Source organism: Pholcus phalangioides, unplaced genomic scaffold (genome assembly GCF_987345545.1).
Source record: "Pholcus phalangioides strain wild (caught in Gottingen) unplaced genomic scaffold, Ppha-v1.0 ptg000015l_1, whole genome shotgun sequence".
Taxonomy (NCBI): Eukaryota; Metazoa; Arthropoda; class Arachnida; order Araneae; family Pholcidae; genus Pholcus; species Pholcus phalangioides.
In genome coordinates, this window is record NW_028301608.1 from 3,347,630 (window position 1) to 3,368,027 (window position 20,398).

General features: G+C 35.2%; 1 protein-coding gene across 2 annotated transcripts in view; it reads left to right on the plus strand.

Annotated features, from left to right (window-relative positions):
• Positions 1–5,116, plus strand: part of LOC149075256 (solute carrier family 41 member 1-like) — a 41,466-nt gene extending 36,350 nt beyond the window's left edge. Inside the window, exons 11-12 of one of the 2 annotated variants that reach the window (XM_089242573.1) lie at positions 4,175–4,323; positions 4,725–5,116. In XM_089242573.1, coding sequence (XP_089098699.1) covers positions 4,175–4,323; positions 4,725–4,910 — 335 coding nt within the window. In that variant the 3' untranslated portion in view covers positions 4,911–5,116. The remainder of the gene's footprint in view (positions 1–4,174; positions 4,324–4,724) is intronic. The other variant, XM_089242574.1, reaches the window with a different exon arrangement.
• The last annotated feature ends 15,282 nt before the right edge of the window (positions 5,117–20,398 follow it).

Consider the following 20,398-nt stretch of genomic DNA (forward strand, 5'->3'; position numbering starts at 1 on the left):
TTTCTCCAGTAGAGCCCATGCAGAAATGAGATCTAGCTTGAACAGTCCTCAACATTCCAAAAACATTAGTCGGCAAATGAACTTCCCCAGCATAACTTTCGTTACTTAAACTGTTCCGTTTGGGTATATAGGATTTTATGGTGACTTTTAAGCATATGGCAATGCTGTTAAAAAGCTCTTTTTTTTAATGGGAGCCATAAAAATAATGTTCCTCTTTCTTAAATTTTTTCATAGTGATGAGTTAACCGAAATTACTGATGAGTAAACGAGGGTTTAATAACATTGTTGTCTATGAGAGGTGGAAGGGCCTGAAGAAAAATGATGACTTAACCAGAGTGACGACTTATTAGGGTGACGACTTAACAAGGTTTTACTGTATATATATGTCATATGCCTTCTTTTTAATAAATATATGAAGGGTAACAGATTATGGAGATGAAATAGGCCAACACTTTGCCTGGTTAATTTTTGATGGGCTAAAAGAGGTGATTGCCTTTACAAATTTTTCTTGAAATTATTTCAGATACAGTTTGTGATCCTGGTTTGACGAATTATATAGAGCATTGGTTCTAAAAGTGTGCGTTACTATTCTTAGGGGGTGTTGTGAAGAGTTAGTGCAGCAGTTCTCAACTTTTTTGACTTGCGGAGCCCTATCCAGTATATAATTTTTATGGCGGAGCCCTGTTTGACTCGAGGAGCTTTTTTTTGTACATAATTTTTACGACAGAAATCTGTAGGCTTCTTATTTATCTATCAAATTTACTGATTTATATTTTTTTTCTCGAGTTGCCGTGGAGCTCCTGGAAGGTGCACACGGGGCACCGTTTGATAACCCCTGAGTTAGTGTATTGGTGTGTATGTTTTCTAATCAGTGCTTTGCCAAAAACGTTGTGATTGAAAAAGTTTGAGAACCACTGATGTATAGACAAGTAGATGCCTACGTTGATGGACCTTTCATATCGGTGAAGAAAAAAATGACAAGTCATTTGCAAGCTTTACCAAGAAAAATTTATACCTTTTCCATTTTACACTTATGTCTCTTGTTTACAATCGGACGTGTTCTATGTTGAAGCGTAACAGTCATGTGTGGTTCAAAGCAGATTTAGTTAATAGTTTGGCTCTTGAATGATTGTAATTTTATCGTTTTGTGTTGCTGGGATTTACATAAACGGTTGTCAGCATAATTTAATCTTTAATTTCTGAATGAAAGTATTTTTTATGAATGATGCACAAAAAATAAATTTTTGAAGATGTTGAAAGGTGATGCTTTCAGTGGAACTTTGGTTAGCAAGCTTATATATAATGCATTTTGCCAACATACTTGTTATCCGAATCGCTCTTATATCAAATCAAGCTTTCCCACAGGAAATAATGGAAACTCTGATTTGTTCTACAATAATTCATTTACATAAGATGACCAAGAAAAATGGCATTCAACCAATAATTAAACACAATAATATATATATAATACCATAAATAAACATACTACTTTTTCTAAATGATGGGAGAGGATGACTATCGTTTAGGATGATTTATGGAGACACTATTGTTTGCAAACTTATCTTTTTTGTGTGACTGAAAAAGAACTTGTCCATTGACACTTGCCTTTGCCTCCTTTCTAGGATTTAGAAATGGGAAATTGCATTGTCACATCAGATAGATTCATTGCTCTCTGTGCTACAGCTTTATTTGAGTGGTTCTTTTCTATAAAATTTTGTGCTGATTCCCATATTCTATACATCTCTCCATACGCGTACGCAGAATTTTCTCAAGGGGGGGGGGTGTGTGTTTAATTTTTTCTTCTCAAGGGGTTTTTTTTAACGTTTCTTTCTGCAAAACAACACTATAATCTTAGTTTGAGGGGTTTAGAACCCCAAAACACCCTTTTGCATATGCCAATGCATCTCTCTAATCTCATTTGAAGTGAGGGGCTTCTACTCACTTCCCTCTTCGTCAGAAGAAATACCATCCATAAACTGTTGCATGCATTAAAATTTTTTTGCTCGTAATGTGAATCATTGCTCGTTAAGTCAAAATTTGATCCAAAATTTTTTTTCTTGTTATGCAAATTGCTCTTTAACCAAATCAATCGTTAACCAAAGTTCTACTGTACATGGTTCATATTTTTAACGTGTACATGTTCCTCATGTATTCACAAGCGATCTGTGTGATCTGTCCAGAGGGAATTTGCTGGTGTTAGTAGACATTCATGCCCGAAACCAGACCTGCACTGTCAGAGGCTAGCTCTCTAGTCACTATACTGCCAGGTGGAAAAAAGCAATTAGAAAGAAACTTTTTTCTAAAAAAACAAATGGCCAGCAATTCTTTCTATTCCTCAAGATTTTAGTGACTAGATAGCCACCAAAAATTAGCATGTACTCAGGGCCACAACTGGGGGGGAGCAGGCGGGTCTTGTGCCCCGGCGCTGGACCCAAGGGCGCGCAAATTTCATTCTGAAACACCACCTTCAAAATTACAAGGGAGTGTCAAAATGTGCGCTTGCCCCGGGTAACTAAGCCTCTAGTTACGGCCCTGCATGTACTGATTATAGCATGACTTTTTTTCCTTAAAGTTGTAAAATTTGAATTGGGGGGGGGGGGGCTACATGACTAGATTATATGGGTAAAAAAAATTTTTTTTTAAAGAGAAATTTAGCAGGCAGCAGTCTTTCAAAGTTGGAGAATCATAGATCTAACCTGGGATACTGCCACCTGGCAGTCCAATGGTTAGGGAGTTAACCTCTGACTGTGACAGTCTGGGTTGAAAAGCTGGTTCACGAATGGTGTTCTCTAACACTTCCCTGAACAGATCATAGATTCCTTGGAATACGTTGCCATCCCTCGTGTTAGAAATTGATAACAGTGAGAAAGGGTGGTGGTGTACAGACGGCTCTAAAAGTGCTGCCCATGTTGGTTGTGCCCACATTTGTTGTGAGAAGACATCTTTCAAGCTACCAAACACATTCTTTATTTGGCGGAACTGTATTCTATCCTTCAAGATCTTCATCATATACAACGTAAACACCACGATGATGTATCATTTATAGAGTAACTCTCTCAGCGCTGTGCTCCTTTACTTTTCACATTCATCTATTTATTCATGCCACTTTTCTTGAACTGAATTACCTCATCCATCACGGTACTACAGTAAAGTTTACTGGGTACCAGGTCATGTAGGAATACTGGGCAATGACAGCTGACATACACACACACTGTAGCTCAGGCAACATGTAACATTGACAATATCTTTTTGTCCCTGCCAGTGATCACTTCTTAATCCTCCGAGACGTGATACATCGCCGCTGGCAGGATCAGTGGAACAATCAACTAAATAAATTTATGCCATCAAGCCTGGCCACTTGGCGTTCGAGCTGCAGGGCTAACCAAAAGAAGAAAGTTCTGCTTGCCCTGTTATGCATAGGACAGTCGCCTCACACAATCATATCTATTGTTATGAGTGAGTCGAGTGTCACATTGTCAGTCTGTTGACCATTGCTCATGCTTTTACTTGTTCACATCATCGTCATCATTTTACTACCGGTTTTGGTCAGTCGTCTTTCACTTCGTGACATTTTAAATGACCATTGCGATACATCTCACATTGTCAAATTCATCAAAACTGTTGGTTTTTACAATAAGTTGTAAATATTTACAATCTGCGCCATTGTTTTACATTTCACACAACATTGCTTTTCACCATGCATAGTTTTACTTTCTTGACGTGACAAGAACAAGTCCTATCTTATATGGGTATTTGTTTTGGTGCAGCTTGACCTAATTGGTCCTTGCACCAATAAAACCAAAATTCAATCAGAGAAAGGATGGTACGTCAGCAATGCCCAACAAAGATATAATTTTTTTAAATTTTTTATTAGATATCATGTTTTAGGTAGTTTGAATTTTCATTTGTATTATTATTTTTTCTTCTGCTAAGTAATGCCACCTATTTCAATTAGTCAGCCTTATGTATTCAAATTTGGATTATAGTTGAAAATTATAAAATCTATGTAAATTAAAAATTGGAATGAATCGCTATCCTTATGTGCACTAAAGAAATTAGGTTCTGAAACAAGTTATGTTTATGAAATTATAGGTTTGATCAGAGTTTATTATTGATTCGAAACATGTCGTTGTACAAATGTATTTTATATAAATGTTTTTCTCTTTTCTTTCAGGTCTGAATTCTCGATCTGCTAGGGTTTTACTTTTTATGTGCTTACCAGGGCACATCATCTTTGTGTACATTATTTATATGTTGAAACCAGGACATACTGCTGTTACACCTCTTTTTCTCATGGTATACTTGGTGGCTGCTATTATTCAGGTAAGATAACATATTTTTGAATGTGAATATCTATAAAAAGTGTGAAAGAGAAATTTCAGTAGGGATGTATAAAAAATTGTTTTATATTGTACATATAATATATAAAATATTTTTTTTTTCTTAGAATTGAAAATAGGTAAATAGCATTTAAGGTTAATATTATAGTCTCATTCGGAACAAAACATTTACCCTATAAAAGAAAGAACAATACCAAATCAACATGTCATAATCAGTCAAATGTCTAAGTATCAATCTGTCGATCGCTTCATTGAAGATCAAAAGTTCGTAAATGGGGAAGATGTTAAAAATAGATTGATCTTATCATACTTTTAATTTATGAATCACTGCAGATAATTTTTTAAAATTTTCTGAACTTATTTTTCCGTTTGTGTCATTGTCAGGTGTTTTTACTGTTGTACATCGCATATTGCATGATCCAGTGGATGTGGAGACGCAAGATAGATCCAGATAATTCCTCTATTCCATATCTGACGGCATTGGGTGATCTTCTTGGAACTTCACTGCTCGCCCTTGCATTTATTTTTCTCTTTGCTGTTGGAGATGAGGGTGCAACTGCGGGAGATTAAAACCCACAATAGAAAGTGCATTAAACTTTTTTTTAGTTAGGGTGGGGAGATATATACATAATAGATAGGTTGAGAGAGAAAGAAAGTTCTTTTTTTCCCCTTTTTATTGGAAGAGCTTCAAAGTTCGGGGCCTTTTTGAGGAGTTAACTAGTCTCAGGTTTTCACAGTGCAACATGTCCACATGAAAAAGAAAATGATGCACTCTGAAAATCAGTTTCATCTGTATATCAGGCATCCACATTATATTATTTATTTATTGGGAACAAGTTTATCAAAAATAATCGGTGATGCGCTAAAAGTGTTCATTATTGATTTATTTTCATTTCACTACGTCTAAGATTATTTAAATTAAGTTCCGAATTATTTGTCAAGTATTGACAGTTCCAAGTTGTGTATATATAGACATTTATGTATGAAAGATCTTTTTTTTTCACCAAATTGAGTTAAATATTTTTGCTTAACGAACCATTTTTTTATCATTGCTTTATAGAAATTTTATTCATTTAACCGCAACATTTCACTATTCTAACTTATGAAATAGTAATATTGCTTTGCATGTGTGTGCACATATTAGGGTTTAGCTTAGAAAAATACAGAATCACTATTTATCTGTGTACAGTCTTGTCCGATGTTAATGAAGGTTCCCAAAAAATATTTTCCAAATCTGTGGAATATGCATTTATCAATGAAAATAGCATTAAGTGCCTGTCTGAATTGGAACAGTGGTTCTTGATTTTCCCCATTAAAAACAAACTCCCACAAAACATTTAGCCAAGCTTCTCAGACTTTGTGTTTAAACTGGGTAAAACTTCGGCAATCTTACACAAATCGCACTGATCATAATATTAAAATTCTACTTAACACTTCATAAGAAATTAGGATTGTTCCCTCAGAATCTTTCCCAAGAAAACACACAGAAACAGACAGAGTCCATTGTATCAGCACACTGAATTTCAAAGCCTCTAATATGAGATCATGGAGTTTAGATTGGGAACCACTGTGAAAAGCAATTAAATGGCAAAACACTCTTGACTGTGTCCATTTATGGTAGTTAAAAGTATAGACATTAATGCACTTATCGATTAACCTGTGATTATTATGTAATCAGTAATGAAATCCAGATAAGATTTGCATGTTTTTAAGATTGTGTTTGTATATTTTCATTCGTCAACAATACATACATCTTGTTAGTTAAAGGATATTTACTACATTTAAAAGTATATTTACTTCATTATCGACAAACTAACTTTCAGAATTCTCGGCCAGTCTTTTGAAGAATGTATGAATATAACTTAATTAATTAACTTTTAACTGTTAAAACACGTGTTTTAATTCGTTTTAAAAATCCTTATTGTTATTTTTGGGCATACCAGCCAGTGATACTGCATAAATTACACAAAATTTTATATCACAAGACTATTTTATATATTTTATTTTTTATAGTGTTTGAAGCTTTATTTTTTCTTTTGTATAAAAGAAATATGTTTGGTTACTGCACAGTGTTTATTTCAAATTTTTATCTTTTTTTTTTTTTTTTCAATCAAATGATCTTGGTTTTTGATAGTTATGGGGAATAGAATGCTGTGTACTTATGTTATTTATACATAGATCATAGCACCGCTTGCTTTCAGTGACGTGTATGCTGGCATTCTAAAACAATGTTCCCACCGCTTTTGATTTTTTTCTAGTGCTTGAGTACTGAAAAAAAATAGTTTTATTGATTGTGTATATATAGCCTACATTATTTATGCCACTCACCTATCAATAGTATTTGACAAAACTACAGGTACTGGGATCAGATTCCTTCCCCCCCCCCCCCCTTGTTAAAGGCACTTCCATCTTTTTTTTAAATATAGCTCTGGAAATCCATTAATAAAAGATTATTTTTGTCCATATATTGTCAGGCTTTCATGGTCAGCGTTAAATGACTTGCAAACGGTTTCCGGGTTATTAGGCCATGGTCTAAGAGATTTTCTTCCTGACGTCTCGCCCACATCTGTGGCAGGCATCATCTGAGGAGACTTGCGTTGGGGAGAAAATCTCCTAGACCATGGCCTAATAACCCGGAAACCGTTTGCAAGTCAAGTTATTTTTATCTATGTCAGGAGTGGCCAATCCGTGGTGCAGTCTTTTTACAAAAGATTTAAGAAATATTTTTAATTATTCAGTCAAAGAAATTCTTTTATTTTTTAACCATTTTTTCCCACAATAGTCTTGTACACTTTGAAACCTATATTTGGTATGGCAGGTTCTTTGTGTAATTTTATTCAAACTAAAACGCATTAAAGTGATGAGATATTGACATCTTATCTGGCCACACTGGAATAGGATTTCATGCTGATTTTCGACATAATTTAGAAGACTTATTTTAAGGCCCCCTGTGTGTGGGAAAATGATGTAGTATTCAGAGTCCTCCATCTAGCTCAAAGTACCTGCCTAACGCTTACTAAATCTCTTCACAAGGCCCCTGTGCTAACCCATTAAAGACGGCTTCGATTTTTAGAAAGAAAAAAACAGAGTGGAACCACTCCCCCCACCCCACATTTATTGGCAATGAAAAAAAATTAAAATTTGGAATGGCAAATTCTTTCTTGCTAACTGGTGTCAATGGGTTAACATAGCTATGAAGATCATGTTTATTTAATGCAGTTTGTTTTTCATTTGAAAACTTCCAATCAGAGTTTAAAAAGTGACAATAATTTTTTATGAAAAAATGGGGTGAAATATATGATAAGGGAAAAGATGATGCTTGATAAAAAGCAGGGAATATGATCAGAGGAATAAATTTTCAAGAGTGGCACGGCTTGGCGACTCCTGGTTAGGTTATATCTAAGTAAATCTATATAATATCTAATTTGAAATACCCAGTTGACTTTTTAGAACTTTTAGATTTTCTCTCTATTACACGATAATAGAACTAGAGTTTCTGAGAAACTCTATTTTTTAAAAAATAAACTGCATACTTCGCTATTGATTAATGTATGGTAAATATGTAGGCTTATAACACTGATTTTTTTGTAATTGTTTTTTTTTAATAGTTTTATACTCTGAAACTTTAATCCGATTTTCTTGTCATTCACTTTGATCTTTCTAGTATTGAATGTTTTCGTTTAGGGTCGGAATATTTAATGACATAACCTTCAATGTTCTAGTCTGAGATATAGAACATTTGTAAATGAATGTAACTTTAGATCTTTTTGTGCTGGATATAACTTGTATTAGCGATTGTGAAATTCATTACCAATAATTTTCGATTCCTGTTTGAGAGAATTGGAATCAGTTTTTTTTTTGAATTGGTGTATAAAGTGTAGATTTCCATTGGATTTTAAGCGTTGAGCAGGATTATAACTATAGGTTGATCTAATTAATTATTCCAGCTTTTTATTGTGTATTTTTCCGGTTTTAGTCAAAAAGTTGTATCAAAATTTACATGTTTACTTACGGGGAATTACAAAAAAAAAAACTTGTACAGCTGATTAAATTAATTTGTAGTATTAAGGTTTTAATATCACCGGTGCTCTTATGTGAAATGTGATAACATGGCAAACTGTCTCGTGTTCATTTGGCTAATCCATCCAATTTTATAACGCTAAAATTACTGTAGTGCATCTTATCCAGATATTTAAAAGAATACTCCTAGTACACATATTTAACAGTGAAGAGTACTTAAAGTTTTTGAGCAATGATTTATAATAAAAAGAAATTTAATACTCGAAGCTTTTAAAATGGGATATCTCACTTAAGGAATTTAAAGTAATTTCAAGAATTCACATCAGCTCAACTAATGTTCTATCGGTGTTCGATATCTTTATGTTAAATGGTTTAAGATTTCTCTATATCAGAATGATCAGATATATATATTACTTATCGATACTTACAGTATTTTAGTCCTCTTAACTGTGATAGCATAGAGGATGAATGTGTATTAGATTCATAGACATTGCATTTTCCTTCCCACCTCCCCCATTGTGTTCTACTAATGCCTAGCTTCATTGCATTGGTGTTATTGAAAGTCAATGGCAGCACAATCATGTCTAGTTGAAGGAATTTTTTGGGATTTGTTTGTGATTTTTAAAATTAACGTTGTGTGAAATGCAACTGAATAAAATAAAGGTGTTGTGGAAAATTTGCTTCAATTCATTTCTTAGAAATATTTCTTTATATACATATATATAAAGGCAAAATTTTTGCTTCATTAATCAAAGGGAATACAACACAATTTATGATTCAATAATCTATTCAATATAGGGATTTAATTGTCTGTAATCATGTTGCTTGATGGCTTTCTATATGAGATGTTTTGGTCGTTAGATACAAGAGAGGTTGTGCTCTATATATAACTTGACACAATTATTATTCTCACAGATGACATTCCAATTTCAATAGGAAGAAACCTGTTCAAGATAAGTATGTACTGCAATTCATTGTTCTTGTAAATTGGTCTAAAATACTTGACAGGTGAGAGTTCGACAGCAGGAGGACTTGTGAGCTAGCGCTGTATCATGATGGAGCACCCATGACTTGTCCATTCCAAAGATCTGGTTGCTTGCATCTCCAAATCATGCAGACATTTCAGGATTCGCGGGTCCCTCCTAGTGTCAGATTGCCTATCGTAACCCTTTCCTTCACCATGGAAATATTTTTCACATAGAAATTATGTAAGTCAAAGCCGTATGACTTTCAGGAGAAACTACAAGAAGTCAAGATCGACCATATTTATTACATCAGTAACTTGTATAGAAATGTTACAGATTATTTTCTATTTTTTCGTATATATCTGGACAACCATTGGCTTGTTTTTTCCCAACTTTCCTAGGAGGTTTTCTTTGTCGCGTGACAAGGCAAGCCTTTAAGCCAAGCTTTCCCAGGAGCAGGTTTCTACAGCGTGAAAATACTGATTGGTAAAAAAACCCCTGAATTTTAGGTTTTTAACAAATCAGCGTTTTCACGGCGCAACAGTTCTACCCCTAGGAAAAACAGCTTTACGTCGGGTGTAATTGGCGACTCCTGAAAGCGAGCAGTCAAATGCATCGTGCATTTCGTTGATCTCTATTTTGGTTGTTTTCTTTCCCTTCAAACCGGAGCATGCAGACTACAGCGGCGAAACACGTGACTCCTCCAGAAGCAGTCAGCCAATCACGCCCGATGCAAAACGCTGTCGTGAACCGTATTGCGCTCTGTAAGAAAAGTCTTACCCCTTTTCTTATTGTTGAGTGGATGGGGTGTCGCGCAGCACGGAAAACCTGGCTTCAAGCAGAGTTTTCTTAGAATTTTTGCACCATGTGTAGCGTGAAAACGCTGATTGGTTAAAAACTTTAAATTCAGGTTTTTTTTAGCCAATCAATCAGTTTTCATGCTCCACGCGCTGCAGAAACCTGCTTCTAGGAAAACCTGGCTTTAAGCCGGGTTTCCCGGCCTCCTTCAGAGGCTGTACGGCCTATCCAGGTAACAGGAAGAAAGTTACTGATCAAAATAAGCAAGAGAACTCAAAAACAAGCTCCAAAATTAGAAAACCACAGAAAACTAGTGTACTAGTTGATAATACTGAATCTAGTGATAATCAACAAGCGCTAAAATCAAGAAGAAAAGATAAAGGTAAATCAATACTTCTTATGCAGGTATTACAGCTATTCCTAAGCGTAACAAGAAGAATGAAAATCTGGAAACAGTCGAGGTAAATCATGAATACACTACAGAGACTGAATCCATGACAAGCAGGTCTAATCTTGCTTCTACAAATAACGCTACAGCTTCCAAGCCTTGACGTACTACTATGGGAAAAATAAACAATATGACTTTTTCTAACGAGACCACTACTAGTGAACATAATTACTCAATACCCAGTAGAACTGTAGAAGATAGTGATGCATTTTCGGCTGAAGCTACCCCCTTTCCAATTCAAGAAATAATTCTTATGAGAGACTGCTTTAAACGTATATTAATGGCCAAAACAAATCAGGAAAAGTATATCTTTTTTGATGCCTCCATGAAGCTACTTACAAACAACATCAATGGAAAATAATCACATCTACAATGTTAAATATTTTAAAATGATTGCCTGGAATGCCAGAAGTATTTTTAATGATCTTCAAGAATTTAGTGAAGTCCTCGAAAATGAAAATATTGATGTAGCGCTTGTTGGTGAGGCATTTCTAAAACCTTGTTATCAAGCTAAAGTTGTAAACTTCGATTGTATACGTCGGGACATAAGATTTGATCGAGGAGGCGGAGTAGCCATATATATCAAAAGACATATTATGATATTATTGATTTTCCAGACTCTAGAAGTTGTGAAGCATTGGCTATAGAAATTCATAGAAACAATAACTCTAAAATTAGAATAGAAGTTATATATAAACCTCCGGATAATAATTTCGACAGACAATTATTAAACTTTTTCAATTGCTCATGTCCTGCAATACTATCTGGAGATATGAATGTCAAATCCACCCTTATGGAACTCTACTAGAAGAAATCAAGTAGGCAGATACTTAGAACAATACTGCAGACAATACAAACTCTCTACCTGATGTTCTTGACATTATAATAGCTAAAAATCTTAATATTCCCATTTCAGTAGATGTTTCAATGAATGAATTTTGAATTCGCTGGCGCAAGGACCAGTTTGGTCAAACTGCGCCAAAAAAATGATATATAAAAACAAGAAAAATTGTCCCTTTGTCATATCGAAAAATAAGACTGCTCATGATAAAAAGCGATAGGAAACGTAAAACACTGACATGAATTGTAAAAAGCTATAATTTGTTATAAAATCCAATGGCTTTGATGAACTTAAAAATGCGAGATGCATCGCTATGGTCATTTAAAATGTCATGAAGTGAAAGATGACTTTGACCAAAAGCGGTCGTAAAATGATGACGATGATGTGAACAAGTAAAAGCATGAGCAATGGACTTTGACAATGAGGGCACTCTGGTTGACTCTCTCGTAATAACAAATATGATTGTGTTAGGCGACTGTGTCCTATGCGTAACCGGGCAAGCAGAACTTCCTCCTTTCGGTTAGTTCTGCAGCTCGAACGCCAATGGCCAAGTGTGGGCTTGATGGCATGTAATTTGTTATTAATTTGATTGTTCCAATTGTCCTGCCAGCGGCAATGCATCACTTCCCGGAGGATTGAGAAGTGGTCACTGGCAGGTACCAAAAGGCTATTGTCAATGTTAGTTGTTGTTCGAGCTGCATTGTCTGCTTTTTCGTTGCCCGGTATTCCTACATGACCCGGTTCCCAGTAAAATTTTACTGTGGTACCGTGATGGATGAGGTGATGCAGTTCATGAAAAATGGCATGAATACATGGATGAGTGGGAAAAGTAAAAGAACACAGTGCTTGCAATGCGCTGAGAGAGTCGCTATAAATGATGCATCGTCGGTGGCGTTTGCGTCATATATGACGTAGAGCCTGAAGGATTGCGTACAGCTCTGCCGAATAAATAGAGAATGTGTCGGGAAGTTTGAAAGATGTCTCCTCACAACAGATGTAGGCACAACCGACATGCCCAGGGCTCTTAGAGCCGTCGGTATATATGGGGAAGTACCTGTTGTACCTACCCCTGTGCCTAAAGAATATCTGTCGATATATGACATCTGCTGTGGTGGCTCTAGAGTATGATGATAGAGAGACATCTGGCAGAGACTGCTCCCTGTAGACTGTAGATGTTTCACTTCTGATCATGATCCTATTTGCATAGAAATCAATTTTGAAGTTCCAGTGAATACTAAAAGTAGGAAGATCACTAACTGGCCTCTCTTCAAACAAAAATTATCTGAGTTGAATACACCCAATGAGGTCAGTAACCAGGGTTAGTAAAAAACCTGGGTTTTTTGAAAAAAACCAAAAAACCGGGTTTTTTTTTGGTTTAAACCAGGTTTTTTTGGTTTAAACCAGTTTTTTGTTTTAAATAGTATTAACATTAAAAATAATGAAATTTCTGAAAAATCATTCAAACTTCTAATAATAAAATAAAATAAAATGGTTACTAATGTAATTAACACTATTCCCATACTAATTAATCAATAAATATTTCTTACATTTTAACAAAAACCAACTTTTGCAATTTAATTATTTTTTGCTTAACTCAATGGATTACTGTGTGTTTGAAAATTCTTTCAATGTTATTAATCATATAGTATATAAAGGTTTTTCTCCAGTTACTTTCAGTATGCTTAATTAGGAAGCTATTTTGCAAAAAGTAATAAAAATTAGGTGAATATAATGTATTTAATGAAGCATAAATAATGCAGATTAATTAGCAATGGTTTACGATATACAGGGTGATTATAACTAAGGTTCTGATTTCAAAACACTGTAAAAAAAGAACGATTGTCAAAATGACTTGAAAATTGACATGAATATTCCTGAAAAAATTCAATTTTATTTGGTAAAGGGGAAAAAATACTTAAAAATGTAAAATTAATGACATCATCCAACATGTGGGAAATTTGCTCGCAGAATGGAAACAATAGCCAGTCATGGCAGAATGATACCTTAATTATAGCATTCCACGATTTCATAATTCATGGAAACATCACAAAAAAATGAAGTAATTGAACAAATAACTACAACTTACTTAAGAAATGTTAAATATGTTGTCCAACCTGAGGTTGACAACAAGAGAATTGTTGTTCAACAACAGAATCGGAGTATGCCATTGTCATGATGTGGATGTGCTTGCAATTCAGCTTTATTAAACCAAACGCGCCCCCATGTTAATATTCCTGAGGAACTTCTAACATATAGGGGATGTGCTGGAGATTGCAATTCACCAAATTTTGCAAACTGACCACTGTTTATAACATTTTGAGTACCCCCACAGCCAGAAGTTGCAAGGGTTAAGGTGCATCCTGTCAAAATGGGTCTTCAGCAGCTGCTTTGCTGGTATTGCAATGTGCATCTTGATAGAAGTTCTATCCACACACACTGATGCTGTGCCAAAATGATGTGGTTGCACAAAATAGATTATACTGCTGGCCAAGTACAGCATCATCTACCTGCACATTTTGCACTACTTGTATTTTTTTTTCCTTTTGCAAAAGAAACTTCCATTGCTTCAGGAATATTCATGCAAATTTTCAAGTCATTCTGACCAGTAGTTCTTATTGAATAGTTATGGAATCAAAACTTCAAATTATAATCACCCTGTATATAGCTGATTATTTTTCATAAATCTGTTATTATTACTCAGTAGAACCCTGATTAACTGGGCTTAACAGTGTGAAAGTATAAAAAAACTACTATTGAATATTAAGACTGGGAGATATACAGTAGGAGATGTGCTACTTCTTATGGGAAAGAAAATGTATGTGAGGTAATGTAACTACTAGTACACTGGTCTTTGTCCTTTAAGGACAGCTGATGTCTTTATTGGATTATAGGACCACCTGCCCCTAGCATGATGGTGTCACTACTGTTGCTGCTTCTTTGTGAAGGGAAAAAGAAACCCTGTGAGATAATACACCACTACATTTAGATATGTGATGCAATCCTTATTCATGAATTTGCTAAAGATAGAGCATCAGAGTGTAGCCAAAGGGTAGAAAATGTTGTAAGAATGAGAAATTTTGGCTTTTGTATATAACTTTAAATAACTAAGATACTTCAGATGAAAAATGTATGTGTGTATATGTATATATATATATATATATATATATATATATATATATATATATTCTGGCCACTTTTATGAGACTTTTTGAAAAAAACTGCTTATAAAATCTTATGTCATTTAAAGATATACCATCAGAATGTACCCCAAGGATATAAAATGTGGTAAAAATGAAACATTTTGGCTAATAATGAACCAATATGATATTTTTCAAGGAATAAAACTATATTTAGGCAACTTTTATTTGATTTTTTGAAAAAAACCAGTTGGTTAAAACCATGGTTTAAACCAAACAACCCTGTCAGTAACTATGCAATTGATATTGAAGAAATTAACTCAATTACTTCAACTATAAGAAATACAATTGAAAACTCATCTAAGAATAAATCATTTAACAATCCTCTTGCCTTGCTAAAATATTTAAGAGATCTTATATGAAAGAAAAATAAAGCAAGAAAAAAATGGCAAAGATCTCAGGATCCTGATCACAAGGGAAAGTATATTAATCTAAGAAGAGTTACTAGAGCAGAAATTAAAAGAATTTACTAGTCAAAGATTTATCAACTTCATTGAAGCAGCTAACTGTGAAGATGAAATTCTTCAAAATATACAACTCCTGTAAAAATAGACAAATAGAATACCTGCAATACATGGACCAAATGGACTGGTCTATACAGACAAAGATAAAGCTGAAGTGTTTGCTAATGCCTTTGAGCTTCAATTTTCGCCTAATACAAACACATCAAATTTCAGAGTTTAACATGTTAGGCGTACAATCAATAGATATTTCAACAATCCACCCACAGATAATACTGAGTCACTTTATCCTACTGATACTGATGAACTGAAAACAATTATCAAACACTTAAAAACTAGAAAGGCAGCTGGGCATGACTTAATTACCAACAAAGCACTCAAGCATCTTCCAGAGAATTTTATAGCATATATTGTCAAGATCTTTAACAAACTCATGGAATTAAAATACTTTCCAATCAACTGGAAATATGCAATTGTTAAAGTCATATCTAAGCTCAGACAAGACTTACATTTTCCCACACAATAATTGGAGGCCAATATCTCTTCTAAGTACTCTGGGAAAATTGTTTGAAAGAATCATTGCAACAAGAATTAATAAATTTGTTACTGATAATTCCATTCTGGGTAGAATCCATTTCATTCCATGAACAGCATGGATTCAGAGAAGAGCATTCGACTTCTACCCAACTATTAAGAGTTATTGAAACCCTCCAACAGGCTAGAATTTATAAAGACACTGCAGCTGTTGCCTTCCTGGATTTAAAGAAAAGCTTTTTGATAAGGTGTGGCATAAGGGGCTTATCTACAAATTAATTCGTAAAAATTTTCCTTATTATATCATAAAATTTGTGCGTCACTATCTCCATTCTAGAACTTTTTCAGTTAAAATCCACAATAGTGTATCCTCTACAAAAACAATCAGATCTTCAATCGCTCAAGGCAGCATTCTTGGGCCCCATCTACACAATCTGCATATGATGGACTTTCCTATTGCTCCTGTAGGTATCACAACATTATATGCTGATGATGCTATGATTATATCTACCAACAAAAAACCTGCTGAAGCACTTAGCAATTTACAAGAGCTTCTCCATTTAGTAGAAGAATGGTGTGAAAATAGCAGAGTTGAATTAAATGCTAACAAAACAGTATTTATGTGGATTACTTCCAAAAGAATACTTCCCACTCCAGCTTACATCGAAATTGATGGGAATTTAATAGCTCCAACAACTCATAATCATTAGCTTGGCATTACTATTGATAAAACGCTATGCTTCAAAAAACATTGTAATGAAGTCATCGTTAAAGCAGATATAGCCAAGCAGATGATAAAAAGGTTGTGCACAAGAAGATCTGCCCTAACTATTAAGAATAGAATTCACCTGTACAAAATAGCAATAAGACCCATTTTCACATATGCTGCACCAATATGGTTGTATGCTAATACAAAGAATTTAGTGCGTCTTGAAAGATATCAGAACAAGACTTTGCGACACCTACTTAATGCAAGTTGGTTTGTACGAAACAACCATATAAGAAAGGTCAGAAGATATCAAGGAAATTCTTTGAGAGATTAGACAACTCAGAATATAAACGTCTAAGAAACATCTCGAATTATCCTGAGGATCAGATTTTACGACTCAAAAGACAGAAAAACTTTCTAAAAATAGATAGACCTCAACTGACTGGACTTTGACTGTGTTGAGGGATTTTGCAAGAATGAGTAAAATTCATTCTCTCTTGGTAAGTTGTGTAAATAAGTAAGTAGTTTTTGTTCATAAATATTTTTTCCCCTTTTTGTTGCTGTAATTATGTAGCATTGTATAAATCTGTACAAAAATAGTGCATTTCTTTAATATGTAAAATTCATGTATTAGTGTTGAAAACACTATTGACCCTGCTAAGATTCCTTAAAAAAAAAAAGTACTGTGTGCTTTGGCCTTCTTTTCGGTTTAATGCTTGGTCACTCAATTGGATATATTGTATACATGTACATAAAAATAAATCTTAATCTCATTATAATAGTATAATATTCTTATCTGGTAGTAACACTGTCACTATCAAACCTTATGATTGTATTCAACCTATAAATGAGCTACCCTACTCATTACTCAACAAGATTACAGGGTAATAACCTCCTTTTAATTGAGGCCCTTGAAATTCTAAGGAATTTTACACTACACTATAATCTACCACCCATATGGCACCAAGTGCACTACTGTCTCTGATTAGCAGGGACACGACCCAGGGGGTATGCAATTACCCCGGGTTCCACTAATCAAGGTTTCAGGTTTCCTAGGAGCAGGTTTCTACAGTATTTGCAGCGTGAAAATGCTGATTGGTCAAAAAACAGGAATTTCAGGTTTTTAACCAATCAGCATTTTCACGCTGCACACTGCGCAGAAATTCTAATCCTAGTAATAGGTTTTTTGCGCCGTGTGAACCGAATTAGACCATTTTGCACCGGCAGAAACGTTACATAATTACGCTACACATTTGTGTTTTCTAGCATGGCGCCAGTGCCGCCTTAAGGCATGGGCCCTCACAAAAATGGGATCTGGTTGAGATTTTCGAAAATTTGCCTGGTAGGGACTCAGAAATATCATTTGGCCCGGGGGCCCCATGATGCTCTTAAGATGGTCCTGTGTGGCATATCAGATCAGGGCGGCTATATAGTATATGGCCTTGGCATCAGCTACTCTGTCGTCAGCATGCTCCGGTTTGAAGGAAAGGAAACAACAAAAATGAAGAGAACATCGGCAAAACGCACGGCACAGTTGACTCCTCCAGAAGTAGTCTGCCAATCACGCCCAATGTAAAGCGTTGTCGTGAGCCGTATTGCGCTCTGTAGGAAAATAGTCATACTGCTTTTCTGATTGATGAGTGGACGCCGTGTTGAGATGGGCGATTCACATTGCTCGCGGCACAGAAAACCTGCTCCTAGGAAAACACGGCTTCAGGAAGAGCGTCACATCGATGGTAGCCGGTATTAAAAATATAGTCAGAAACATTCTGACTGGGCCGCCATGTTTGTAATTTAAACGGCTCTAACCATCGAGCATAAAAAAAATATCCTATTTCGTGAATTTGCTGCCATCTATAATTTAGAAATAGTACTAGTTGGTTGGTAGTTTTCTATTTGGTTCTTAAATAATAGATGACAGTACAAGTCCTATTTTTTTTGTTTGTGATTCATTAATGAAATTCTCAAATATGGCAGCAAGAACTGCCACTGTATTTCAACATGGACTTCGAATTGCATCAGACTGAACTGACCATATTTTCCCAGAAAAAAATACGAGAATTTGATATCTCCAATATAGGAAAGTGCGAGCGAAAACAATGGCAAATTGTTGCCAAAAATGGTAGCCAAATTTGAACAAAATTGTTAATTATGACAATCTCTGTAGAATTGCCAAATGGCGGAAAATAAAGCCCTCATAGACGGAGATGGACTTGAGGGGTGAAGGGGACCAAGATGTCAATACATGTACACAAACATAAAAATGTATAGGTCACCCATACACATCTTAGATATTGGGGAAAACATTGCCATCTCACCCGCTCCATCCATGCAGCTGTGTTTTGCCACTACTACATGGAGCTTACATGGACGTGAACTACTAGGACCTTAATCTGGACATGTGCCTCAGTTAATAAAGACCTCTCTGCACAGAGAGCAGGCAAACCTTCAACAAGATATGTACTTACATAACGTGAAAATTCGAGTGTTTGCCATATCCATTTTAAATCATGGAAGACAGATGGCGGGTCTAGGTCAATTCGTCGCGCTCAACTTGTCGCGGGACAATTCGTCGCAGCGGCAATTCGTCGTGCTACAAACTCGTCACGGTACAAATTTGTCGCAGGCTCATCTCGTCGCGGTACAAATTTGTCGCAGGCTCATTTCGTCGCGGTACAAATTTGTCGCAGGCTTATTTCGTCGCAGTACAAATTTGTCGCAGGCTCATTTCGTTGCGGTACAAATTTGTCGCAAGCTCATTTCATCGCGACAAATTTGAATTGCTTTAAAATTCATATGTTTGTTGTGATCTTATAAATAGGGTAGGTGCTTTAGGCGTAAAAAATGGAACTAATTTTTTTTCTCATTTATTGGAAATGTTCCCCCTGCCCATCTGTTTTAATTTTTAACAAATGAAGGAAAGTATTCATTGAAGTCATTCAATTTTTAAAATTTAATTTTTACCATATAAGTCGCATCTCTGTCGGGATTTCCATTTCTCGCAGTGAGGGATGTTGAAGAGCTCACCCAAATAAAAAATTGAGATCAAATAAATTTTTAAATTTTAATTTCCACCGTATAGGCCGCATTTCCCACTTTTTGTCGGGATTTGAGTCCCTTATAAACGGAATGAATGGCGATTTTCAGCCCCCCCCCCACCTCCTCAATGTTTCCTACATGTCGGCACCTTTGACTGGCCAAGCATGCCGGAAGTGTTTGGAACTTGTGGGTTCTTGTCTTGATCTTGAAGTAGGAAATTTTGATTTCTGAATCATTTCTCTGGTGCTCATACCCATTCCATAAAGTACCCTGGGCACCAACAGCATCGCTGTCACCACTGCAAATGTCAATCGATTTTTGATTTTTTTTCAACTCTAAAGTAACAACTCTCGAGTGAAAAGAATGAAATCAGACTTTTAATTAGATCATTATTCTTCATGTACATGACACTCGAAATTAAAATTACAATATCAATTACATTTAAAAATTGAACTGCATATAAAAGTTTAACTATATTTGAAAATTCGGTTATAAAAATTTGAAATGTTAAATAATTGATTTTTTCTGTGATAAAATTTCAATATCAGGTGGAAAAATTTCGGTTTGTATGATATTCCCCAAATTACAGTGAGCCTATCTTTTATCTATCTGCCCCATTACAGTATCTCCATAAGAACCTGAAATATTTAATTAATTAATAATTCAATTAAATTAATATTTAATTTTCACCCTATAAGCCGCACTTCCCGCTTTTGTTGGGATTTCTATTTCTCACAGCGAAGGGAGTTGGGCGCAGATCAAGGATGGAAATGTACAGTGCTTATGAATGACAATTCGATGAAGTTTTCATAATGCCCACAGGATCAGCACCGACAAAGGCAATGTAATCACCAATAAGAAAGATGACTATGGGTCAGTCGCATAGATACAATAAAAACTTTAATCTTATGTTTATAATCAGTCGCATATCTTTGGGTGGCTTGTTTGAATATTTTCACATAGTTTTCATTAGCGTCTAAGCTTTTGATACAAGGCTGGTGTGCTTAGTCTACGGCTCCAGTCAACGATTAGTAAAAATTTCTTCT